This window comes from Molossus molossus, unplaced genomic scaffold (genome assembly GCF_014108415.1).
Source record: "Molossus molossus isolate mMolMol1 unplaced genomic scaffold, mMolMol1.p scaffold_m16_p_14, whole genome shotgun sequence".
Lineage (NCBI taxonomy): Eukaryota > Metazoa > Chordata > Mammalia > Chiroptera > Molossidae > Molossus > Molossus molossus.
In genome coordinates, this window is record NW_023425349.1 from 20,459,062 (window position 1) to 20,486,335 (window position 27,274).

General features: G+C 37.3%; 2 protein-coding genes across 8 annotated transcripts in view; both read left to right on the forward strand.

Moving 5' to 3' along the window:
* Positions 1 to 14,850, forward strand: part of PTBP3 (polypyrimidine tract binding protein 3) — a 103,666-nt gene extending 88,816 nt beyond the window's left edge. For 2 of the 6 annotated variants that reach the window (XM_036261811.1, XM_036261812.1), the window contains exons 8-14: positions 1,179 to 1,256; positions 4,138 to 4,277; positions 4,526 to 4,559; positions 8,307 to 8,399; positions 9,171 to 9,387; positions 14,197 to 14,274; positions 14,421 to 14,620. In XM_036261811.1, the coding sequence (XP_036117704.1) occupies positions 1,179 to 1,256; positions 4,138 to 4,277; positions 4,526 to 4,559; positions 8,307 to 8,399; positions 9,171 to 9,387; positions 14,197 to 14,274; positions 14,421 to 14,553 (773 nt within the window). In that variant the 3' untranslated portion in view covers positions 14,554 to 14,620. Of the gene's footprint in view, positions 1 to 1,178; positions 1,257 to 4,137; positions 4,278 to 4,525; positions 4,560 to 8,306; positions 8,400 to 9,170; positions 9,388 to 14,196; positions 14,275 to 14,420 lie in introns of all 6 variants that reach the window. The other 4 variants (XM_036261807.1, XM_036261806.1, XM_036261810.1 and 1 more) reach the window with 3 other exon arrangements.
* Positions 14,851 to 16,305: 1,455 nt separating this feature from the next.
* The window catches only part of SUSD1 (sushi domain containing 1), a 147,511-nt gene continuing 136,542 nt past the window's right edge, over positions 16,306 to 27,274 (forward strand). For both annotated transcript variants that reach the window (XM_036261796.1, XM_036261798.1), the window contains exons 1-2: positions 16,306 to 16,415; positions 20,725 to 20,883. In XM_036261796.1, coding sequence (XP_036117689.1) covers positions 20,730 to 20,883 — 154 coding nt within the window. In that variant the 5' untranslated portion in view covers positions 16,306 to 16,415; positions 20,725 to 20,729. The remainder of the gene's footprint in view (positions 16,416 to 20,724; positions 20,884 to 27,274) is intronic.

Genomic DNA, 27,274 nt, shown 5'->3' on the forward strand with positions numbered 1-27,274 from the left:
AAATACAGCCTACATTCTTCTTCCTATAAATATGCTCATCACCCTATTATTAAAAACACACACAAAAAAAACCCTCCCTTTGACTTTCACAGTGTAACTTTTCACTGTTGCTCTAAAGCTGTTCTTTCTTTGTCTTTTATATTTTCATTCTTCTTAACCTCTGTTGAACCCCTTCTCCAGAACTGTTTCTCTCAATCCTGAAGGACTATAATCCACTTTTATTTCTCCTTCTAAGGCTTTTCTTTTTCCCCTTTAGAATGTTCCTCTTCCTTCCTCTACCACTTAAGTGTACCAATTAATACTCCCAGGTTTTGTTTTAGCTCTCAATTCTTGTTGTGTGTCCTTTTTAGTGGTGCTCTCATTCATATAGCTTTATTTATTTCTACATAGATGATTTATAGATCTGTGCCTTTTAATAATTAGTCTGATTTTTACCCCTCATTTCCAGTGTTGGGCATTTCCATTTGAAAGTCTTTACCTCCACATTGACATGTACAAAACCAAATTGTTCTTCTAGTAATATTGACTCCTCCATTGGAACTAAGTCCTGTTTTTGTTGATGATGCATAGTCACCAGGCTTCAAAAAGGAAAGGGAAGAATACCAGCATTTGTTTCGTATCTAGTACACACTAAACACTGCTTTTTAATACATAATGTTTAGCTCAAATTTTACCTCTTAGAAACCCAATCTCAGTGAATCCTCTGTGATCCCTTCTTAGACCATTTGCGGTGCATTTGTATTTAAACCACTAGATCCTCAGCATATGAATCTTCTCTAATTATACTGTTAGTTTGTAAACCTCTCAAAGGCAGGCATTTAGATTTCATATTTTCTTTTTATCAGCAGAGTACCCCATAGGTACAGTACAACTTAATACATATTTGATGATTTTTACATAGAAATAATCCTCTAAATAAGGGCAAGAAGCTCAGCCTAAATAACAAAACTAAATAACAGCTAAGCTGTAGTCTTACACCTTGAACCCAATTGAAAGGGGTTAACCTCTAGAATGGACAGAGACACTTTATTCATATACTTAAGGATCACCTGTTGAACAACTTACTTCATAACAGAATATCTTTATCAGTAATATATCCTCATATAGCCGTTTTGTATTGCTTTGATAACCATTTTTATAGACGGTAGCATATTTATTTTACTTTCTCTTTCCATTAGGTGCACCAGGTATAATTTCCTCGCCATATGCAGGGGCTGCTGGATTTGCCCCAGCGATTGGATTTCCTCAAGCTACAGGTGAGTTTTAAAGTTGAATTTGAAATTATTTTTGATGGTCTATGTTTTCTAGGAACTTATCAAAGTGAAAAATATTACTATATTTGAAGGATTTACAATATAAGTATTATGTGTATCAACCATAGAAGTGGCTTATTATATGATACACAGTTTCCTTATATTTACAAATAATTCTCTCTGGTTTCATTCTCAGTCACAAATTTCCATGATCTGTTCTCCATCATTTATATTTTCTATTGACACAGATTAACTATGGGTTGACTATATTAAATCACCTTAGGTTTGCTTTTTTGGATATTGTATAAAATGTATGGACTGCTTCTGTCTTTGCTGATAAGCTTATTAGTTACATGTTGAACAGACTTGTGTCTTATTTATCTCTGTCCGCAATGCCTTTGATGGCATTTAATACATATTATGTAGTCAGTAAATATTTGAATTAATAAACATTTACTGTTCAACTTACTCATACATTTTTGTTGTTGTTGTCAGTAATGGATTAGAAAGATAACCATGAGAGGGTATGCATGCTGTTTATTTCAGGGGATATGTATTTTTTTCTTTGGCTAATGGAGATAATTGGGAGATACCCAGCTGGTTAATACTTTAATAATTACTCCCACTCTTTTCCAAATAGTAAACAAATCAAATCCTATCATAACTTAAAGAAAAGGAAAAAATTACTTTATGGTATCTCTGGTGCCTAAAGAAAACTCTTAAGGTTGGCAATTAGAAGAATGGCATAATGTTAAGCTAGTCTGTATACTACATTTCTGGCTTCCAGCTGATTCATAAATATAACAGTATTTTAAATTGCTACGTAGTTACTTTCTGGCAATAAAAAGAAAAGAGTGATAAGATCGAAGTTTAAGTTTTAGGGTTTTAAGGCTTATTAATATGTTTAATTAAGTGAACATTCTGCCTACTCCATTAAAATGAAGATATTGTACACTATTTTTATTTACTTGAAGCCCCAAAAAATTTAATTGATATACATTTGAAAGTAGTGATTAATGGTTTTCCTCATTTTAGAAATTTCATTTTGAAATACTTCGTGTATAAAATACTATAGTAGATATTAAGAAAAAGAAGTTGATATGACTTTTAAAGTCTATTAGGGGGATACACAGTCAGCCCTCCGTATCTGTAGGTTCCATGTTTTTTGATTCAACCAACTGTTGATTAAAAGTATTTGGGGCCCTGGACAGTTTGGCTCAGCAGTTAGAGCGTCGGCCCATGGACCAGAGAGTCCCAGGTTCTGTTCCCGCTAAGGGCACGTACCTCGGTTGCAATTTGTCCCCGGCCTTGGTTGGGGTTGTGTGGGTGGCAACCACTTGATGTGTCTCTCTCACATCGATGTTTCTCTCTCTCTCTTCCCCCCTCTCTCCTTCCCATTCTGTCTGAAGATAAATGCAAAAATGTCCTTGGGTGAGGATTAAAAAAAAAACAATATTTGGGGCAGAAATGTTATAGATGTATATACTATTTAGTTATGCAAACGATGATTGCATGTTTACTGAACACGTACAGACTTTTCTTGTCATTATTTCCTAAACAGTACAGTATAACAACTGTTCACAGAATTGAGCATTTACTTTGTATTAGATGCTGTGAGTAATCTAGAGATAATTTAAAGTATATGAGAGGATGTGCATAGGTTATATGCAAATACTACACCATTTTATATAAGGGATTTGAGTATCCTCGAATTTTGATATTTGTGGATATCCATGGATACCAAAGAATGACTATGTATATATGCATATACACACATAGACATCTTTCAGTGTAGCTAAAGTGTACTTTGGTGGTATATGATAGACCTACAAAAGTTATTCAGAAGTTTCAGGGTTGGATTGGAGGCACATAGGAAGAAGTCATATAAAGGGCTATTGAGAATGAATTTCATGAAAAAGTATCCAGCCTAAGAAGGTAGTCTGCACAGTTTTAAAATCTAGCAAGATGATGCTAGTGATGACCTTAGATTTATCAAGCAGAATAGGCTGATTGTAAACTATATTTCAATTTAATTACATGATTTTTGGGAAAGTGGTCAGACCCCATCTAATATAAGGAATTTTGAGCTTTAAGAATCAGTGAATTAAGGAACTGGTTCATTTTACATAAACTAGAGATTTTACCTTAGATAATTTTTAAGTTGAGAAAACAAATAGTGGGAACTTCTGAGTAAGTGTGCTTTTTTAAGTATAGTATATAGTACCAGTATTCCCATATGATAGAACTTTCAGTAGTTCTGGAATATCTAAGGGAGTAGAGAGCTCTGAAAATTTTTGGTACCAAAGACTATTGGAATTCTATAAATCTATAGCTGATGGTGATAATATTTATATAGCACTTTACAAGATTACTTACTTTCTGTATGTATACAATGCATGTATACCTGTCTTGGGTTTACAACTCAGTGGTTTTTAGTAAATTTACAGGCTCATTATCACAGTCCAGTTTTAGGACATGCAGTACCACCTGGTACGAGTTTATCTTATGGTAGAAGTCAATATGAAAATTATACCTACTTTATAGAAATGTGTTGGAATATATCTATTTCAAGAAATGAGAGAGTGCTTGTAGCTGATAGATCCTCTGAGAAGCCTAATGGATTTTAAAACCAGTGAATTTAGTTGCTCTGAAAAGTACTATATAAATAATAGAATACTAGAATACTGACTATGATAATGTTAAAGAAAAAGGAACTTGACTTTTTCAGACAGACTCTGTAGGGCTGGAAACTGGCCTTTGAGATCTTTATGGTAGCTTTGACCATTTTCTTCTGTATTTATACTTTTGTCTTTGTTTACTTGTTAACAAGTATTATAATCTTCAGATAACTAAAATATGAAATACTTTTGATGTTTTAAAAAAGGTCTGTCAGTCCCAGCTGTTCCTGGAGCTCTCGGTCCTCTCACAATCACCCCCTCTGCTGTCACTGGAAGGATGGCCATTCCTGGGGCTAGTGGTATGCCAGGAAACTCTGTTCTACTTGTCACCAATCTCAATCCTGATGTGAGTTGAAAAGCATTATAAAATAGTCTTTCAGGAGGAGGTCTGTAGTAGCTTCTGGTCTAGACTTGTATTCAAAATTTTAACTTTGTTTTAAGAATTTTCATTATAAGTCATCACTAGTGTGTGTGTATACATATAGGAAGTATATAAAACAAATGCTTTAAAGAAAGTCAACTGTTATTATAAGTAAACTTATTTAAAATTTTTACTTAAATTAGTGAGACATATATTTATATTATCTTTTTCAGCTTATCACACCACAGGGGCTGTTTATCCTGTTTGGTAAGATTTTTTTCTTTCTTCTGTTTTTAATATTATCTATGATGTGGATTGAACACATTCTATTATTTACTAATATTTATTGACTGTCTCTATGTGCCAAGTAGTGTGTTTGACACTGAGGCTCGAGTAGCAAATAAGACTTATTACTAAGTATTTACAATAAAGTTTTATTTAAAAAAGGAACATAGAGTCCTGGCCAGTTTCGCTCAGCTATTAGAATTTTGGCCCATGGACCCAAGGCTTGGGTTGGATTCTCCGTCAAGGGCAAGTACCTGGGTTTCAAGTTCAATCCCTGGCCCAATGGGGTTGTGCAGTATACGCAACCAGATGATGTGTCTCTCTCTCCCCCACCCCCACCACTACCTCTCTCCCTTCCACTCTCATAGAAAGAATATCCTCAGGTGAGGATTAACAAAAAACCAAAATAAAATATAAAGGGAACATGTAGCTGGGAGTCCCTCCCTCTCTCTCCCTACCTAGCTGAGGGAATCAAAGATGGTGTACCAAGAGAAATGATAGTTAAGCAGACTTATGATAAATGAGTAAGCATTAACCAGGCAGAAAAATGAGGGCAGATCTTTTCACAGATACTAGCAGTGAGAGAGGGCTTCTGGAACATGGAGGGAAAGGAAGTCCAATGCAGAGTGTAAGGGAGAGACATGATGAAGCTGTACACATGGATGGGGCAACATGAAGAGCTTTGTAAGCTGAATTATGGAGCTTGGTTTTAGTCTTAAGCAGGAGAGAAGCATAATGAGATTCAGGTTTCACCAATCTCCGAACTCTCTAAAAGTTTTGTGTCTGTTAAAAAAAATTTAGGCCCTGGCCGGTTTGGCTCAGCGGTTAGAGCGTCGGCCTGCGGTCTGGAGAGACCCGGGTTCGGTTCCCGCTAAGGGCGCGTACCTCGGTTGCAGTTTGTCCCCAGCCCTGGTCGGTTGTGCAGGTGGCAGCCACTCAATGTGTCCCTTCACATCGATGTTTCTCTCTCTCTCTCTGTTCCCTCTCTCCCTCCCACTCTACCTGAACAAAAAAAATGGGAAAATGTCCTCCGGTGAGGATAAAAAAAAAAAAAAATTATATATGATTAATTATTCATATACTTCATCCATCTTTTACTGTATTCATCATCAATATTATGGCATGTACAAATATGAGCAATGAAATAAGTATTTAATATTTTAAAGATTTTTATTGATGAAAATTTTTCATAAAAATCTATTAACATTTAGTGAGAAATATGATTTAATATGCTTAATTATTTTCAGAAATCTTCTTTTGTTTGTTAATCCTCACCTGAGGTTTTTTTCCATTGATTTCTTTTTTTGATAGAGTGGAAGGGAGGTAGGGAGTGGGGCAGAGAGAGAGAGACCGAGACCAAGACCCCAACCAAGCCTGGATCAAACCTGCAACCAGGTACATGTCCTTGACCAGAAATCAATCCTCGACCCTTCAGTCCAAGGGCCAATACTCTAACTGCTGAGCCAAACTGACAGGGCCAGAAAAAATAGTATCATAACTAATTAGGTATAGCAACAATGAAATATTTCCATTTATACCGCATGTGTTTATGAGGTTTCTTTTTCAATTATGACAACCAGTAAGATCAAATACTAAAATAAAATGAATTTAGAATTAAACCTTAGAATACGGAATTGTGCAGTCATCATTATGAAAGCCCAGTTTTAGAACATTTTGATCACCCCATAGAAATCCTTCATGCTCATTTGCAGTAAAAGTTTTTATTGGTGACACCTTTCTGTTAATTTTCAGTAATGAAATCATGTATTAATGATACATTTTCATGTCTCTCTAATAGTCCAAGCACATTTCTTTCTAAAAGTAGTTAATTTCCCACTTATTTCTCAACTTAAAGAACAAATTGTGTTGTTGTTGTTTTTTTAAATAATGTCTATTTCAGCCACTTGTCATTTCTGAAAATGACAGCAAATTTGGAATACTTGTCTTCTTGTTTTAAATTTTAAAAGTACCACTCATGTCTAAGTTCAGTTGCTCCTAGGTGCTTGCCCACAAGATAACCAGCACTACTTTGTGTGCCTTGGAGGTTTTCATACTCATTCTCATCTCATTACAGAGTATGGTAATGTCCCTGGTCAGTTTGGCTCAGCGGTTAGAGTTTGGCCCCACGGACCAAAAGTCATAGGTTCCATTCTGGTCAAGGGCAAGTACCTCGGTTGTTCATGGTCAGGGTCATGCTGGGGGCAACCAATCAGTGTGTGTCCCTCACATAGACGTTTCTCTCTCTTCCTCCCTCCCTCCCTCCCTTTCTCTTCCTCCCTCCCTCTCTTTCTCCCTCCCTCCCTCCCTCCTTTCCTCCTCCCCTTCCTCTCCCTCACACTGTGTCTGAAGATAAATGAAAAAATATCCTCAGGTGAGGATTAAAAAAGGCAAAGTATGGTGATGATGCTACTGCATAAGGGTTTTATTTTTGTAATATTGGTGATATCCAGTAGCACATAAACTGCAATATATTTTAATATGCTGAATGAAAAAAATGAGAGGTCTGGCCAGTGTAGCTCAGTGGTTGAGTGCCGACTCATGCACCAAGAGGTCACTAGTTCGATTCCCGGTCACGGCACATGCCAGGTTGTGGGACTGATCCCCAGTGGGGGCCATGCAGGAGGTGGCCAGTCGATGTTCTCTCTCATCAATGTTTCTCTCTCTCACTCTCCCATCCTCTCTCTCTAAAATTAATTTTTAAGAAGAAAAAATGAGAAGATACCCTTTATATTATAGAAATTTCTGCCTATAATTTTATGTGTATATTAAAAATTAATGTAGTTTCTCATGTTGGTTTTATATAAACAAATCAGTGTAAAAAGAATGGTTAACTATTTTTCTCCCACACCCCAATGAATCATTTGGCTTATTCTTTGGGATGTAGGACCCACTGTGGGAAGCACCAGTGTAGAAAATTTGGATGTAAAGAGATCAGTTAGGAGGCTGTTATGACAGTCCAGAAGTGAAACGGTGATGATAACTTTGATGGTAATGAGGATGGGAAGAAGTGGACAAATGTGAGAGATATTTAAGCCATAGAATCAGTGGGTGCTGGTGATTGATTGGATCTAAGAGTTTAAGGAAAGGAAGTGAAAAGATGACTCCCAAAGATCTGACTAGAGTAGGTATTTAGATGGTAGTAGTATTTATCAACAGAGTTTGTGACCACTGAAGTGGGAAGAGGAAAGGGGAAATCTGGAACATAGAAGAGATACCAATTTGAGAACATATGTATGAAGTAGCCCAGAGAATATATACTTGGTGGGGCAAAAGTAGGTTTACAGTTCATATGGAAAATAATACAATAATTAATAAATAATAATACAAGAATAAACACACATACAACTGTGAACCTGCGTTTACCTCACTCTGTATAAGAAAACAAACTTTTAGCCCTGGCCGGTTTGGGTCAGTGGTTAGAGCATCAGCTTACGGTCCAGAGAGACCCGGGTTTGGTTCCCACTAAGGGCACGTACCTTGGTTGCAGTTTGTCCCCGGCCCTGGTTGGGTTGTGCGGGAGGTAGCCACTCGATGTGTCCCTTTCATGTCGATGTTTTTCTCTCTCTTCCTCTCTTTCCCTCCCACTCTATCTGAACAAAAAATGGAAAAATGTCCTCAGGTAAGGATAAAAAAAAAAGAAAGAAAATAAGCCTTTAAATGTATTAGTAAATTAATTAAATATTACACAGTCAGCCATTAAAATTGTTTTTGTTTTGTCTTTCTAATTAGGAGTGTATGGTGATGTACATCGAGTGAAGATTATGTTTAATAAGAAAGAAAATGCTTTGGTTCAGATGGCAGATGCAAATCAAGCTCAGCTAGGTACTAATCATTAACAATAATGGTGACCTCCCCTTTTGTATAGGAATATTCCTGTAAAATAAATGTATAACTAGTAGTAATATACTTTTACTGAAGAGTACCTCCTTGTGCTAATGTCTGCATTATTATTTGGACCTGCTTATATTTTATAAAGATTAAAAATATTTATTACTCTTGGAAGCTTATTTATATACTTGAATATATTGTTGCTATTAAGAGCTTTGACTCTAGGGTTTTTCTCTTAAGTTTAAACTACCAAATATCACTTGCTTTGTTTTATTTTATTCTATTTGATTGTTTGTTTATATGCTTGTTTTTGTTTCCAGTTAAGTTTTTTAGAACTGTTGCATGACATAAAAGTTTGGGCAAACTTTATAATGATGGTATAAGAAAGTGTCATTCTGTAGCCTCACTGTTCATTTTTTATAGTGGCTGTTAAAATATTGCTACTCAGAATTTTTATTAAAAATAACTGCTTGAGATTAAACTGATTTATTCAGTAACCATTTTCTGAACATTTACTATGTTACAGGCACTTGGGAACTTCCTAGCATTGTGCTGGGAAGATAGTTGTTGTTCTTTGACTGCTATTCTTTCATTATAGTGAAATAAATCATTTCCAAGAGTTTTACATTTCAACCATTTTAACCCTCAAATTGACAATATAATTTTGAATGACTAAATAAAAAGATTTTATGATAACTTAGGACAAATTTCATAGAGATTCTATCTTAATACCTAAACTTTTTGTATTTTCTTTCTATACACCAGCAATGAACCATCTGAATGGTCAGAGACTTTATGGAAAAGTGCTCCGTGCTACCCTGTCCAAACATCAAGCAGTTCAGCTTCCTCGAGAGGGACAAGAAGACCAAGGTCTGACTAAGGATTTTAGTAATAGTCCTTTGCATCGCTTTAAAAAGCCTGGCTCTAAAAACTTCCAGAATATTTTTCCACCATCAGCCACTCTGCATCTTTCCAACATCCCGTATGTACCTAATCAGTTGTTATTCATTTAGATAGTTAATATTCTGTTGGTTAATAATTAATTATTATTATTTTAAACAGTGTATGTTTTAGAAGAGGTAAAAACTCTGAAATTATTCTAATGTGGCATTTGTCCTGTGGACTGATATCTTGTGAGATGATTTATTTGCCATTATGTCTTAAGAATGTTAAATCTTCTGTCATACAGTGCAAAAGTAAAGGATAGCAGTGTTTTAAATTTTCTTTGCAAGTAGAAAATTAGCAGCTAGTTACTTACCTTTCAGTTATAAAAGGGCATAAAAATAAGTTTATGCAGAAATATTTTATTGATACATATTTCTTCACTCCTTTGTATAGAAGTAGACTTAAGTAACCAATATAACAAAGCCATGTAATTTATTATTGTTATTTTTTTAAATCCACACCCAAGGATATGTTTAGAAAGAAGAATAGAGAGAAACATCAATCAGTTGCCTCCCAAACGTGCCCCGACCAGGGATAGAACCCGAAACCTAAATATATGCCCTGATCAGGAATCAAATACACAACCTCTTGTAACAATGCTACAACCAACTGAGCCACCCAGCCCGGACAAATTATGTATTTAAGAATTTGTTTAGCCCAGCCAGTGTGGCTCAGTGGTTGAGCATTGACCCATGCACCAAGAGGTCACTGGTTTGATTCCCAGTCAGAGCACATGCCCAGGTTGTGGGCACAATCCACAGTGGAGGGCATGCAGGAGACGGCCAATTGATGTTCTCTTTAATCGATGTTTCTGTCTCTCTCTCCTTCTTCTTTCCTCTCTCTCTCAAATCAATAAAGAAAAAATTTTTTTTTAATTTTTTTATTTAAAAGCTGCAAAGCCATATTATATAATTATTAATTAAAATTAATATGTTAATTATTTCTTGATGTGACCGCTGTGTATTAACTAGCATTGTAGCAGACTTGTCATCTTCTAAGTCTGAGATTAATAGACTACCCATGGGTCAAAACCATCTGTTTCAGCCCTGGCTGGTTTGGCTCAGCAATTAGACCATCGGCCTGCGGTCCAGAGAGACTTGGATTCGGTTCCCACTAAGGTCACGTACCTCGGTTGCACTTTGTCCCCGGCCTGGTTCGGTCATGCGGGTGGCAACCACTCGATGTGTCCTTTTCACATCGATGTTTCTCTCTCTTTCTCTTCCTCTTCCTCCCTCCCACTCTATCTGAACAAAAAATGAAAAAACGTCCTCGGGTGAGGATTAAAAAAAAAAAACCATCTGTTTCAGTATGGACCATGAGCTAAGACTGATTTTTTTTTTTTAAATCCTCACCTGAGGACATTTTTGCATTCTTCTTCAGATAGAGCAGGAAGGAGAGAGGGAGGGAGAAAGAGAGAGAAACATCTATGTAAGAGAGAACATCAACTGGTCACTACCCACACAACTCCAACTGGGGCCGGGGACAAATTGTAACTGAGGTACATGCCCTTAGCAGGAACTGAACCTGGGTCTCTCTGGTCTGTGTGCCAATGCTCTAACCACTGAGCAAAACTGGCCAGGGCAAGACTGATTTTTACCTTTCCAAATAGTGGGGTAAAGCAAAAGGAAAATATTTTGTGATTTGAAAAAATTACATAAAATTCAGGTTTCACATTCCATAAAGTTTCATGGAACCACAACCACACTCATTCATTTATATGTTATCTGTGGCTGATTTTGAGTTACAATGTCAAAGCTGAAGAGTTGCAACAGAGACTATATGATCATCAAAACCTAAGGTATTTACTGTGTGGCCCTTTATAGAAAACATCTGGCAACCCCTATTCTAATTTTTTAATTCCTTAACCAACAAAGATGGCAATTTTGTATAATTTAATCAAATACACAGTGACAAACTTTGGAAAGGGAGGGAGGTATAAAAGCTCTGGGGTGTGATTGTATGTGTGCATGTGTGCAGAAATATAAAGACTGAGGGAATAGAGAATGGTAAAGTTTGGAATGTTATTGAGAATGAGAATAGTAAATGAATAAGTATAGAAAATAATTATTCTAAATAGTGTTGAATACTCAGGCTCCCAGCTAGTCTCCAGTTAGGCTACTTGGAGAAACTTTGAATCTGAATTGGGCAAACCTCATGCCAACTAGGAAGCCAGAGAAGCTACATAAGAAAACAAGTCTAGATTTTATACAGCTAGAAATTTAGCACCTCATCACTATAAAGTCAGGTAGAGGGCAACATATTTAGATACTGAGGTAGGTTCCTGTCATTGTTACCTTCTTAAGTACAATTCATTATCCAGGGCTGGTCTCAAGTTGCAAACATACATAGGACATGTGTGTACAAAATGGAAAGGACATTAGTATTTTTTGAACCATCTATCAAGTTCTGGGCACTGTGGTGGTGGTTTACTTATGTTATCTCGTTTAATCTCCATATTAAACTTTTAAAAATTGTGATGATAATGTATACACAACATAAAATTGACCATTTTAACCATTTTTGAGTGTGCAGTTTAGTGTAGATTCACATTAAGTACATTTATATTATGTAACCATCACCTTTATCCATCTGTAGATCTTTGTAATGGTCCCAAACTGAAATTCTATATCCATAAACAATAGCCCTGTTTTCCTTTATTCTCCATTCCCTAGTAACTACTACAGTATTTCCCCTCTTGTTTATAGGGGATATGTTTCAAGACCCCCATTGAATGCCTGAAACTGTGGATAGTACCAAACCCTATGTAGAGTATGTTTTTTCTATACATACGTAATACCTATGATAAAGTTTAATTTAAAAATCGGGCACAGTAGGAGATTAACAATAATAGCATAACAAAATAGTATAATTATAACAAAATACTGTAGTAAAAGTTATGTGAATGTGGTCTATCTTATTAAATCAAGAACTTTCATCTTTTCCTTAGAGGAAGCACTTTATGGCTTCTCTTTGGCATATCCGAATTGCCAGCATCACTACTCTTGCACTTTGGGACCATTAATAAGTAAAACAAGGGGACTTGAACACAAGTACTGGAATACTGTGATAGGTGATCTGAACACTGAGTAGGTTACTAGTGACTAACAGGTGTGTAGCGTATACAGTGTGGAAACGCTGGGCAGAGGGATGATTCATGTCTTAGGAACAATGGAGCAGGATGGCAGGCTCAGTATCTCATACTGTAACTGAGTCAGGAATTCAGAAGTTGCCCTGGTTGGTGTGGATTAGTGGTAAGAGCGTGAGCCTGCACACCCAAGGGTCTCAAGTTTGAATCCAAGTCAAGAACACGTACTTGGGTTGCAGGTTCAATTCCTGACTCCAGTCAGGGAGTGTGCAGGAGGCAACCAATCAATGTGTCTCTCTCACATTGATGTTTCCCTCTTTCTCTTTGCACCCCACCCCCTCCACTTTCTCTAAAAATCAATGGAAAAAATATCCTCAGGTGAGGATTAAAAATAACAATAATAAAATAAAATAACTTTAAAAAAAAAGAATCCAGAAGTTGCTTAGCTGGGTGGTTTTGGCTGAGAGTGTATCATAAGGTTGCATCTGAAGGTTTAACTGGGGCTAGAGGATCAACTTCCAAAGTGGCTCGTTCATGTGCCTACTTATTGTCAGGAGGCCCTCAGTTGCTTGTCACAAGGACTTCTTCATATGGCTGCTTAAGTGTCCTCATGAAATAGCAGCTAGTTTCCTCCAGAGCTAATGATTCAAGTGAAGAAGGTAAGGTGGGAGCTGCAGTGTCTCAACCTCCACAATCACAGGTGTCATTTCTACATACCGTTAAAGGTTACAGAGGACATCCCTATTCAGCATGGCAAGGGTGTATTCAAGGGCATGAATCCTAGAAAGTGAGAGAATTGGGGGCCATCTTAGAGCCATATACACATATTCATAATTACCCTGAAAGCAGTTTAAAATGTAGAACTCTGGCCAGCTGGAGAGTCTTTGTTGGCTGAGCATTGTCCGGTGCATGAAAAGGTTGCTGATTTGATTCCCAGTCTGGGCACATACCTGGGTTGCAGGTTTGATGCCCAGTCAAGGAGCATATGGAAGACAACTGATCAGTGTTCCTCTCTCCCTAACATGTCCTCAGGTGAGGATTTAAAAAACAAAACTAAAATGTAGAACTCTGAACTATAGTAGACAAACCAGAACTAGGAAAGTAGCTTTGGAAGTACTAGAGTTAATTACTGAAGCCAGCACTCATTATTCCTTTGAAATAATAAATACAGCCCAGCCAGTGTGGCTCAGTGGTTGAGCATCAACCCATGCTCCAAGAGGTCACCAGTTCGATTCCCGGTCAGGAGACATGCCCAGGTTGTAGGCCAAATCCCCAGTGTGGGGCATGCAGGAGGCGGCCAGTCGATGTTCTCTCATCGATGTTTCCATCTCTCTCTCCCTTTCCCTTCTTCTCTTTCTCTAAAATCAATAAAGAAGAAAACTTTTTTTAAAAAGAAGTAAGTACAGGGCAAAATTAGGTTTACAGTTGTACCACCAATTAATGATACAATAATAATATAAGGATAAACTTTCATGTACTCACAACTGTAAATCTACTTTTGCCAACCCCTGTATAGAAAATTTTTCTTATTCTTTATACACCCGTCCACATTGTTTGCAAAAGATTTGAAACAAAATTCCATTGTTTGAGGACATGTACATCAACCTCAAACATCTTGCAGGGCAGTTGCAAATCATATCTTCATTGCATGACTTTAATCTCTTTGAAATGTGAGATACTCTGGAGATTTAATGATTACAAGTTCATCTTTGTTCATTTGAGAATCAGGGCTAAGATTTTTGGTTGACTCTGTTTTCACAGACCTTCTGTGACAATGGATGATCTGAAGAACCTTTTCACAGAAGCTGGATGTTCGGTGAAAGCTTTTAAATTCTTTCAGTAAGTTCTTTTGAGAAATACATTAGCCTCATTTAATATGGTATGCAAATTTTAAGGTAGTTCAATGAAGTCTTCTAGGGTTGTGGAGAAGGTTTATAGGCAGAATTAATTCTATACCGTTTTTATATTTCTTATACCATTTTCAGGAAAGATCGCAAAATGGCCCTTATTCAGTTGGGATCTGTGGAAGAAGCAATCCAAGCCCTCATTGAACTTCATAACCATGACCTTGGAGAAAATCACCATCTGAGAGTTTCCTTCTCAAAGTCCACAATCTGACCTTTCTGTGAATTTTTCTTCTAAGACTGGACCATAATTGCAGTAAAACATTCAGACATAGACTGAAGCAGCTCAAGACCAATTCTGCCTCTTTTACAAAAATTTTTTTTTTTCTTTCTGGGTTTGCTATTTAAGTATATTCAAAAATTAAGGGATGTTTTCCCCCCTGCCAATATGTGATCAAAGGTGTGTTTTTTTTTCTTTTTACCATAGTTTCTATGAAAATAATGTTCAGGAAAAATAATTTTTTTTTCTTCAGTAATTTAATTTCCCATATTAAATTGGATTTCAAGAGGACAGACTTTCTTTTAGTTTGGGTCCAGATCAGTCTTATACATTTCTAAACTCCTTTGTACTTTAAAAAATTTAAACATACCAACTCTTAAAATTATTTGATGATGTAAGTAACTTCAATTTCTTACAACCAAGTTTTTAACTTTATGATTCAGAATTTGTTCAGTTACAAATTATATCAATTATGTAGCATATATTAATAGTTATACATAAAAAAATTGGTTTGTATTGGAAGCAGATTTATAAACTTCCAAGTTTTATTTCAATGGTTTGTTTTTTTCATTATAAGACACTCCTTTGAATATTGCATATCTTTAACTTTTTAAGACTATTTGGAGAAATGAAGTGTCTCAACTGTCCACAAGGAAATTAAATGGAATCCAACCAGGATCATTATAGATGTCACAATAATTAATAACTTTATTAGGGAAAATCATGTTTGAATTTCAAAATGACACATATTTGCTGAGTAATATAATAAGATCTTAGAAAATTTAAAAAATCTACTTATAAACTACTTTTTTATAATTGTTTTCAGAAAAAGTTTACAGTCTTAAGGAAAATATTCAGGTCTATCATATGGTTTGACAGATTTTTAAAAGTTATTTTTGGTAAGGTCTTCTTTTAGAAAAAAAAATCTCAAGGGTTTTTTGTACCACTATAATCTGTAATACTTATTCAGAATTACTGTGTATTTACTTAATTTCTTATGTGCCTTATTATGTGCTTATGATACAATAGGTTAGAGTTTTATCTAAGTATCTTGAAAGCTATATTGTGGGCTTGGTGAGTGTTTGTCTTTTCTTTCCCTGTTTTGGTAAGGATTTTAAAGTTTTTTTCATTGCTATTTTAAGTAGTTTTCAATAAGAAATAGTTTTTATTCAAATTTATGGTGCTTTGGTGCAGAGATGGGGTGGGGAAGGGTAAGTGGTTTGGAGAATAACTCAGTGCACACCTGTAGGCCTCTTCATATTGTGACCAATAGCGGTCATTGTCTTTATGGCATACTGATTTGGAGCTGTAAAATGCAATCTCATTTTCTGGATCTTCTCTAATCTTTATGATTCATCAGATTTTGTCTCAGGATTACTTGTTTTTTCTCACAACTCAAGCGAGAACTTGCTTTTCTTTGTTGATGTAACTTTATTGCCGAGTGCCCACATATGTGGAGTGTGACACAGTGGGTTCCTTCTCATTCTCAGTCCCATCCCTCTTTGGTTGAATGGATGTAAGAGTGCATGTTAATGTTGCTTCAGTGAGTGTGTAATGTAAAATTGTTTCTTTTTAATGAGAAACTTGGCTTTTGTTAATTACTCCTTCAGTGCTTGATCAGATTTTTTAAACGCAGGATTTGTCAAAGGGACATTTTGCCCACCACTGTTACACTTTTCAGATTCTCAGAGTGGCTCATCTCACCTTTAAGAGGAATGTCTCAGTCTCTGCTATATTCCAGCCATTAATTTGAACACAGGAAATTTTCTACAAAAGAAAACTTTACAAAAAATTGGAGTCGGCGGAAGATATTATAGGTTGTTGAAAAGCAGAATCCACTCTACACTGAGCAACAGGTTGGTAGAATAGGAAGGAGGATACTAAATTGAGACCTTTTGGGTGATCAGTTTAGCATTGTCTGAATCGATAGGTATAATCACTTATCAAGTTTTTATTTTTTCAATTATGAGATGTATTTTTAGTGAAACACTGAGTAAGAGGGGAGGGGGAAAAGTTCTTTGAGAAATCTACCAAAATTTGCTTCATTTTTCCTCTCATACAGGCACTATTTAAATTTTCAGTGGCATCTTAAATTGGATTATTTCATATGCTTTCAGTTAAGAGTTACTGTGTAATTTAAAGTCATGATTCTCATAATATTCAATGTATAAGTGTAGCAAAAGTGTAGCAGAAGGGAGATCATAATGGTGTTGAATGTAATTTTGAAATAGAGCATGGCCTTTAAATCTGAGAGAGAACATTTGAATCCTTTTCAGGGATTTGTGTATGTGTATGTATAGATAAGTGTACACACACACACACACACATACACTTCTGATGTTGTACATACATGTACACATTACATCTTTTAATTTATTGACAAAGAAAATTAATCAAATTAACATTTGGAAAAGTGAGATATTCTTATTTAAAATAGTGTGTTTGAAACCACCAACTTGTGTCTAAGATTAGCTGTGGCACATGGATTCTAGAAATCTACAGTTTTTTGTTGGCATAGTTTCTGTAAAAAGATTTTAAAATATCAGGGTAGTGGAAAAATTAGATCTTTGTTTTTGTTTTTGGCATGCATTCGTTAAATACCTTCTAAGTCATGTTTTCACTGTTGAGCTCACATAGTATTCTATTTTTAAGCTTCTTTACTTTAAGGAGTATTATCACTTTTGGAAGTGTCTTCACTTTTACACAAAGTATGTATAATATTCAGGACTTTAAAAAAATAGCAGTACATGTTTAACAGTAGCAATTTATGCCAAAAAGTTTTTCTTTGAGATTTAAATAACTTGCAGAGCAGTGGAATGTGTTTTTGTGTGAGCTACAAATAGAAAAATGACCCAGTATCTTAACTGATAATTTAACTGAAGAATATCAGCATTTTACCCAATAACTCCTACAGAATGCCATACATTTTTTAAGACTAAATATTGTGATCATTTATTTGTAGTAGTAATGTTTCTGATTTTGTCGAAAGATTCAGATCTCACAGTTTTTAGAGACGTATTTCTGCCTGCCTGCCTGCCTAATTCCTTATGGGAGCTGAGCAATACCTTCTTTGGCTCTACCTCTGATGGTAATCATAGGTTCTGCCTCAGCTGGTTAGAAGTAACTCATGAATGTCTCTGTTCAGTTTCATGTAAGCTTTTCAAAGTTTCCATTCCTTAGGCAGCAAGGTTTATATGTACATTGAGTAAATTATAATGTAATTTCTCTTCTGTTTCCACTAAATCTTTTCGGACAAAAGATGACAAGCTCAAAAGTATTTGCCTCCCACCCTAATGAGTCACTTAAAAATCCAAAGTTTGCAAACTGTTAGCCTATCTCTTAGAAAATCTAATGTGTACTGCTATTTTTAAAACCAAAAAGACAGCATGACTATGTGTGAAAGCATTTTTCTTAGCCTTTTCTTTCTCTTGATCTGTTGTTAACAAGAATAAAACTGCCAGACTTAAAATATTCTACTATTGTGGTAAAAGAAATATAATTTTGATTGCACAAAACTTTTCCTTTAAAGCAAATGTAACTCAGCTGTCTTTTAAAAGAGCTGTGTTGTTATCTACAAGACTATTTACAGTCTTTTTTCAGAGCAAATTCTAACAGTTGTGAATTCTTTTAAAAAAAATAGAAAATTACTAAAATACTAGTTTTAGGAGTTTTATAGAGGGAGAAAAACAAAACGGGACCAAAGTTTATGTGCCTTCTTCAGTAGTCTTAATTGACCTTTTCTGCCTATTCAAGACTAAGGTAGTATCAGTATTCTGGTTTTCAGGAAGTATGTACTATATAGTTTTAAAAGAATGTTACCCCACAGACTATTCATACAAGCAAAGAAATGTAACTGTGTAGATGAAGTCTCAGTTACACTTTTGCCTATATTCATTATAGAGCATTGTGCAGGTCCAAGAACAGAGCTGCTCGCTTTAAATCTTTGTGGTAGTCATCTTAGTTTCTGTAAACTGAGGCATGTGTTCCAGAGAACAGGGATATTTGTCTGGTCCAGTGACCTTGGTGATACTAGTCATAATTGAAAGCTGCTTATGGCAAGTTGAAATCTGCACTGTAAACAGATTTTTGTTCTTGTGTCATTTTCAATTCTTGAATCTGTGTACTAGTTGTAATAACAAATATTTAAATAGCTATTTTTGATGTCATACTCTGGCCTTCCCCCCACCCCCCGCCATTGTTATCCAGATATTTAAAAAATTCATCCCACATGCAGAAAGTACTAATTATAAAGATTGCTGACCAAGCAGAGTTTTGCATCAAAATGTCACCTCATTGCTCTGACCAAAGACTGACTTCTGATTTTAACTCCTCTCTATTAAGCATTTTTTCCCAAGCTCCTTTCTGAAAGAAGACCCAGTGCAAAGCAGCCTTTACTTTCTATTTCCTGTTGGTGAATAGACTACTTAGAGAAAATGGGAGTTGAAATGTGAACAGAATGGATTAGGATGACAAGGGTTTGATGGGCATTTTCAGTACTGTATTTAAGGAAAAAAAATAGCACAGCTAGGAGCCTATGACATTGTCTCATGTTTTGTGTGGTCTGTCCATAAGATGCCCTTTTTCAGTTTATAAGAATGTTCATCTAACAGAAGAAGATGCTGTAAATATTTGTAACAACATTTTTTTAAACCAGGCCAAAAAAGAAAAAAAGGGGGAGGGTTTTGGGAACAAGTTATCATATAAAGTGGTTTTATATAAAACATCGATTGTCTTGTATATTTTGATAAGCAGCAGTACCAGCTTCATTTGTAACACAGTTTGTGGCATTGGGAAAAAGGATTCTGTGATTATTGAAGTGAACTATGTTATAAATGCAAAGAGAAGATAAAATATTAAAAAACATATTTTCTAAATGCGTAGTGCATGGTTAATTCAGTCTTCTGTACACTACAGTGTATTCCATTCTCGTTCAGTTTGTATGTTTGCCAACTATTACTTGATATCTCTAATCTCTTTTCCTAACAAGTATAGCATTGTAGCATGCCTTTTAATAAATGTCATGACATCTGTACGCTCTTAAAATTTTTCTGTGTTCTTGTCTGTGCTTTGGGTTTCCCCTTGTCTTACCTGTAATTCTAATTATGTCATATTTTTAAAAAATTTCCATAGCCATCCATTTAAATTTGTCAAACTTAGAGAGTAGCAAGGACATATTTTTACAACTTCAAAAACCGGAAAACCCTAAGTCTACTAACCACCTCTTTTTAAATTAAGGAACATTTCTCATTTTGAGGAGCCTGTAATACATTTCTACATTTCTAATTGTCCTGTAATACAAATGTCTCTGTCATACTCCCCCTTTAGTACAAGTACATGTTGGCATACTTGAGCACTTGAGTGAGCCCCCCCCCTTACACACTCTCACACACGCACGCACGCATGCACACAATATATGTACAATGCCAAACAACAGTAACAACACTTTCTGTAGTCCAGTTTTTGGCTTCCCTATGGGATTAGTATTCATAAATTATGAGACAGAAGGTGGGATCTCAAATCAAATTTGTGTCCTTTTTAATTAAAGGGTAATCCAGTTAGTTGCTGGCTGCCTATACAGTGCTTGTCCTTAGGTAAATGTTTTATTTCTGAGTTCCTGAAAGAAATACTGGATTGCCTGGCCAGTGTGGCTCACTGGTTGAGCGTTGACCCATGCACCAGGTCACTGATTCGATTCCCGGTCAGGGCACATGCCCAGTTTAGGGGCCAAATCCCCAGAGGAAGGGCATGCAGGAGGCGGCCAGTCAATGTTCTCTCTCATCGATGTTTCTATCTATCCCTCTCTCTCTCTCTAAAATCAACAAAAAAATAAGTAAAAAGCAAAATACTGGATTGTAGGAGTCTGAACAGCAACTTACTGTAATCTTTTACTCTAGGTTCTTTTGGAAGAGGATTTCTTTCTAATGGATTGGAAAATTAGGTAAACCTTACTGATCTTTGGTGGCTCACCTGTAAAATCTGTTATCTCCATAAATGTAATTAGATCAAGTTTTTTTTTAAGCATAAGAAACATTTTTGTCAGGAAAAGATAAAATAATCCTATGACCGACCGAGTGAGGTTTTTATGAACAACTTGAGAGTGAAACGCTTATTTACACAGTAGAGTGCTTATAACCATCACTAAGAATCATGCTTTTCTTTTTTTAGCATAAATGGATCTAAGAGATCGCCTGGTTCAGTTTCCACTTTTTACAGATAAAGAGCAGAGAAGGAAGTGGCTTGCTCAGGGCCACATGCCAGCCCACCGTGGAGTAGACTGGAAGCCAGGTCTCCTTGACGTTACCCCACTACTCTCCATCGCACCCGGTACTGTGGTCTTGTCTGGCCAGGTGCTCTGAGGGTTTCTGTGCCTGGAATTGGGGTGCTTATGCTACCAAACCAATTTAAAGACATTGCATACGTGGTGGTGGTGTTTCTGCAGAAGGGTAGAAATGTTTACCTACTTCTGGAAATTCTCAAAAATGTAATTTCAAGTTATAAATTTGAGGAAACTAACTCCTTAAAAATAAAGTTTCTTTTGCCCTGGCCGGTTTGGCTCAGTGGTTAGAGCATCGGTCTGCGGTCTGGAGAGACCTGGGTTCAGTTCCTGCTAAGGGCGCGTACCTCAGTTGCAGTTTATCCCCGGCCCTGGTCGGTCGTGCAGGTGGCAGCCACTTGATGTGTCCCTTTCATGTCGATATTTCTCTCTGTCTCTTCCTTTCTCTCCCTCCCACTCTATCTGAATAGAAAATGGAAAAATGTCCTCGGGTGAGGATAAAAAAAAAGAAACTATATATATATATATATATATATATATATCCTCACCTGGGGACATTTTTGCATTTATCTTTAGATAGAGCGGGAGGGAGAGAGGGAGGAAGAGAGAGAGAGAGAAACATTGATGTGAGAGAGACACATTGAATGGTTGCCACCCACATGACCCCAACCGAGGCCGCGGACAAACTGCAACCGAGGTACATGCCCTTAGCAGGAACCGAGCGCGGGAGTCTCTCGTCCATAGGCCGACGCTCTAACCACTGAGCCAAACCGGCCGGGGCTAAAAAGTATAGTTTCTATTTGTCTTTGTTTGCTAGGGCTGACATAAAGTTTTAATAGTTTATTTTCTTAATGGTACTAGAGACTAGAAGTCAACAATCAAGATGTCAGCTGGGTTGATTTCTGTTTTTCTGCTTTGTTTTTATTAATCCTTACTTGACATTTTTCCATTGCTTTTTTTTTTTAAGATAGAGTTGAAGGGAGGGTGGGAGAGAGAAAGAGAAACATCAATGTGAGAGAGACACATCAATTGGTTGCCTCCCACATGACCCAATTATGGCTGGGGATTGAACCTGCAACCCAGGTACATGCCCTTGACCAGGAATGGAACTCGCAACCCTTTGGTCCACAGGCTGACACTCTAAACACTGGTCAAACTGGCCAGGGAAGGGTTGGTTTCTTCTGAGGCCTTTCCTTGGCTTGTAGATGGCCGTCCTCTCCCAATGCCTTTGCGTGGTCTTTCCTCTGTTTGTGTCCGTGTCCTAATCTCTTTTTCTTTTTTTAATCCTCACTTGAGGACATTTCTGCATGTATCTTCAGATAGAGTGGGAGGGAGGGGGAGAGAGAGAGACATCGATGTGAGAGACACATTGACTGGTTGCCACCCACATAACCCCAATCGGGGCCAGGGACAAACCACAACCAAGGTACATGCCCTTAGCAGGAACCAAACCCCAGGCCTGTGGTTCTAACCGCTGAACCAAACTGGCCAGGGCCTAATTTCGTTTTATAAGGTAAACCAGTCATGTTGAATTAGGGTCTACATATCTGATTTCATTTTGTCATAATTACCTCTTTAAAGGCCCCTGTCCCACCCTGATGGGTTTGGCTCAGCCGTTAGTGCATCAGCCTGCGGTCCAGAGAGGCCCAGGTTCGGTTCCCACTAAGGGTACGTACCTCGGTTGCGGTTTATCCCCAGCCCTGGTTGGGTCATGTGGGTGGCAACCACTCGATGTGTCCCTTTAACATCATTTTTCTCTCTCTCCCTCCCACTCTATCTGAGCAAAAAAAAAATAAAGGCCCGATCCCCAAATATAATCACATTCTGAGATACTGGGGTTTAGGACTTCAACAAGAATTTTGGTAGAACACAATTTAACCCATACCACTTTAATAAAAATTATTCATTTCCCCAAGGTGCTGATTGTACCAGCAATTGAGCTAGGTGCTGGGAAAGATATAAAGAGTTAATACGTTGACCTACCTCCTAGAAAAGTGTAATATAGTGGAAATGTCAGCCTAAATCCATAAATCAAATAGTCTTGAACTCTTACCTTTGATAGGAAGCCCCCAAAATGTATCCTGAAGCTTCTAGGCAATTCTAGTCAGTATATATGGCTAAAGCTATCATTCAGATGATTATGTAGGAACACATACCATTCAATAATTACCTACTCCTCACTCTTAGAAATAACTTTCAGAGCAAAGGCCATTTCTAAGACACATGCCATAACTTGAACAGTGCAGGAGTAGTCAAGTAAGAGGACACCATCAAATGAGCTGTGCCCAGTTTTTGTGTTGTTGTTTTTTATCCTCACCCGAGGACATTTTTTGTTCAGATAGGGTGGGAGGGAGAGAGAGGAAGAGAGAAACATCGACACGAAAGGTACACATCGAGTGGCTGCCACCCACACGACCCAACCAGGGCCGGGGACAAACTGCAACCGAGATACATGCCCTTAGCAGGAGCCAAACCCTGGTCTCTGAACTGCAGGCCGACGCTCTAACCGCTGAGCCAAACCGGCCAGGGCTGTGCCCAGTTTTTAATGTTCAACATTTGATCATTGAACTGGAGTGCTGGGTTTAGGAATAGTCATGAAGATTTATATATATTTATTTTCTTTTATTCTTATGTTCTAAGGATATAGACAGGGTAATGGGAGAATTCAGTGGTTCTTTTGGAATAAATTGCCCTCAAATTAAGAAAACTAAGCCCAAGGTTATGGAATTATCTACTAAATCCTCTATCCTGCAGAATACAAATGTCAGATTCTGACCTGTTAAGCAGTTGTCTTCAACCCAATGGAAGCTGGTATCAGTTATATTAGTGTTAGACAAAGTACACTTGCAGGCAACAGGCACTAGAAGAGAGAAATTTTATAATATTTATATAGTAGAATACTTAATAGTTATGCAAGTGAACACAATGAAGCTACATGGAAGAATCTCACAGATGTGATGTTGAACAAAGGAAGTCATACACAATGGAACACATGCATAATTCTATTTACATCAAGTTCATAAACAGGATAGTGGTTACCTTTGGGAAGGAGATAATTAAGGGTATGGGGAGAGGTTTTCACTGTGTGGTTAATGTTTTCTTTTTTAACCTTTGTACCAGTTACCCAGGAGTGTTTACTTTCTGATAATTCATTGAGCTTGTACACTTAGAATTTGTGCACTTATCTGTGTTATACTTTATATTTCATTTTGAAAACTGACTGTAATTGAGCAAGGTGCTATAATCCATTCTCCTGTCTTTTTATTTTATTATTTTTTATTTTTCCTTTTTATTAAATTTATTGGGGTGACACTCGTTAACAAAATCATACAGGTTTCTGGTGCACAATTCTACAACACATCATCTGTACACTGCATTGTGTGTTCACCACCCTAAGTAAAGACTCCACTCACCACCATTTATCCCCTCTATATCCTCCTCTACCTACCCCACCCCCCCACCCCACCCCACCTCTGGCAGTCACAACCCTGTTGTTTGTGCTTCTTTTATTTTAATATGTTTTTATTGCCCGGCTGGTGTGGCTCAGTGGTTGAGCATCAACCCATGCACCAAGAGGTCACCGGTTCAATTCCTGGTCAGGGCACATGCCCAGGTTGTGGGCCAAATCCCCAGTGGGGGGCATGCAGGAGGCAACCAGTCGATGTTCTCTCTCATCAATGTTTCTATCTCTCTCACTTCCTCTCTAAAAAAATCAATAAAGAAAAAATTATTTTAATATGTTTTATTGATTTTCAAGTAAATACATTTTTGGACAGCTTTATATTTTACATTTTTAAAAGATTTTATTAATACAATTGACCCTTAACACAGGTGTGAACTGTGCAGATCCACTTATATGTGGATTTGAAGATTCAACCGACTACAGATTGGAAACAGTATTTTCGATATGTGGTTGGTAATCCACAGACATGGAGAGCTAGCTACACATTGTTCTGTGCCATTTTATTTATATAAGGGACTTGAGCATCCCCAGATTTTGATATTAGCAAAAGGTCCTGGAACCAATCCTCATCCTACCCCCCAGATACCAAAGTATGGCTGCAATTAAGTTTTGGGTGAGCCAAAAGCTATACTCTGATTTTTGACTGTTCAGGGGTTGGTGCCCCAATCACTGCATTGTTCAGGGGTAAATATACTATTAGTTTTGCTTTTGCAGCTCTAAGCCTCATCTGGTGCACTATTTAATGTCTGACCTTTTATATATTTTCATCAAGAAAAGCCAGAAAGACCTGTGTAGCTCTCTAGCATCCTAAGAGGAGACTTTAAACAAAAGGCTTAGGCCATGGCTGGTTTGGCACAGTGGTTAGATCATCGGCCTGGGGACTGAAGGGTCTTGGGTTGAATTCCCAGTCAAGGGCATGCACCTGGGTTGCAGGTTCGGTCCCTCCTCAGTGGTCAGGGTCGTGTGGGAGGCAGACCATCAATGCGTCTCTCTCACATTGATGTTTCGCCTTCTCTCCCTTCCATTCTGTCTAAAAAACCAATAGAAAAATATACTCAGGTGAGGATTAAAGAAAAAAAAAAAAGGCTTAGTGAAACTTCCCGTCATTAAGATTCTTAAATAGGTACTAATTATTATAGTGTCATGAATCCCCATGTACCCAATACCCAGATGCAAACAATGGGCCAAGCTTGTTTCATCTATTCCTCCTGCATTCCCTGAACTATTTTGAAACATTTAATTTCATCTACAAACATTTCAGTATGTTTAAGTTCATAACTGCAATTGTTGATAAAGTCTTTTCATACATAGCTTCCCTTTCCATCTTCTTTTCCCCTTGCAACTTATTTGTTGAAACAGCTATTTGCTCTAAAAATTCCCAACAGCCTGGATTTCACTGATTATGCCTCCATGATGTTACTTCTTTAATATGTCCCTCACCCCAAGTTTTCTGTAAATTGAGAGCTGCTGCTTTCTTCCCTCCTTCCTGCCTCCCTGGTTTCTCTCTCTCTCTGGCAAGAATACTTTAGAAACAGCATTGAGCACTTACGTAATGTATCTTGTGATGGTAGTAGCCATTGGTAATCGTAGCTTATATCCATTAATTTATTGTTTTTAATCCTCACCTGAGGATAGTCTTCCATTTATCTTCAGATAAAGTGGGAGGGAGGGGGAGGGAGAGAGAAATATTGACTGGTTGCCTCCTGCAGGACCCTGACCAGGCCTGGGGACAAACCAAAACCGAGGTATCTGCCCTTGACCAGAATCGAACCCGAGACTCTTTGGTCCGTGGCCCGATTCTCTAACCGCTGAGCCAAATTGGCAGGGCTATATCCATTATTTTTAGGGATTGCAAAATGGTGATGTTCTATTCCTTTTGCATGTATTATTTGGATTACTTTATATAAGAGAAACTTTGTTCATTGAATTTATTGAAGTGACATTAGTTAATAAAGTTTTGTAGGTTTCAGGTGTACAATTCTATAATAAATCATCTGTATATTGTATTGTGTTCACCACTCCAAGTCTAGTCTCCTTCCATCAACATTTATCCCCCCTTTACCCTCTTCTATTCCCCCCCACCCCCCTTTCCCTCTTGTAATCACCATACTGTTGTTTGCGTCTATGAGGTTGTTTTCTTTGCTTAATCCCTTCACTTTTTTCACCCATCCCCCAACCCCCTTCCCCTCTGACAGCTGTCAGTCTGTTCCCTGTCTCTATGAGCCTTTCTGTTTGGTTTGTTAGTTTATTTTGTTCATTAGATCCCACATATAAGTGAAATCATATGGTACTGGTCTTTCTCTGACTGGCTTGCTATTTGGTTACTCTGAGGTACAGTCTCCATAGGAAAAACAAAATAAATCTTGATTCTTTTTTTTATTTGTCTGTTTTCAAAATAATTATTCTGTTTTCTATCCTCCAAAAATTTGTTTTTCTTGTGTTTGTTTGTTTTTTAAGCCTGTGTTTTTATGGAAATTTTCTAACATTTGTTAAAGTAGAAAGACTAGTATAATGAAACATCATTTTATTTTATTTTATTTTTTATCATCCTCACCCGAGGACATTTTTCCATTTTTTGTTCAGATAGAGCGGGAGGGAGAGAGAGGAAGAGAGAGAGAGAGAAACATCGATGTGAAAGGGACACATCGAGTGGTCGCCACCCGCACAACCAACCAGGGCCGGGGACAAACTGCAACCGAGGCACGCGCCCTTAGCGGGAACCGAACCCGGGTCCCTCCGGACCGCAGGCCGATGCTCTAACCGCTGAGCCAAACCGGCCAGGGCTATAAAGAAACATCATGATCCTGTCTCCTAACTTATACAGTTCATACTGTGTTTATTTTTTTATTGGTACGTGCCCCAAGCGGGAACCGAACCCAGGATTCTCTGGTCCTCAGGCCAATGTTCCAACCGCTGAGCCAAACTGGCCAGGGCCATGCGTTGTTTAATCTTTGGTCACTCTACTCACTATCCCCTTC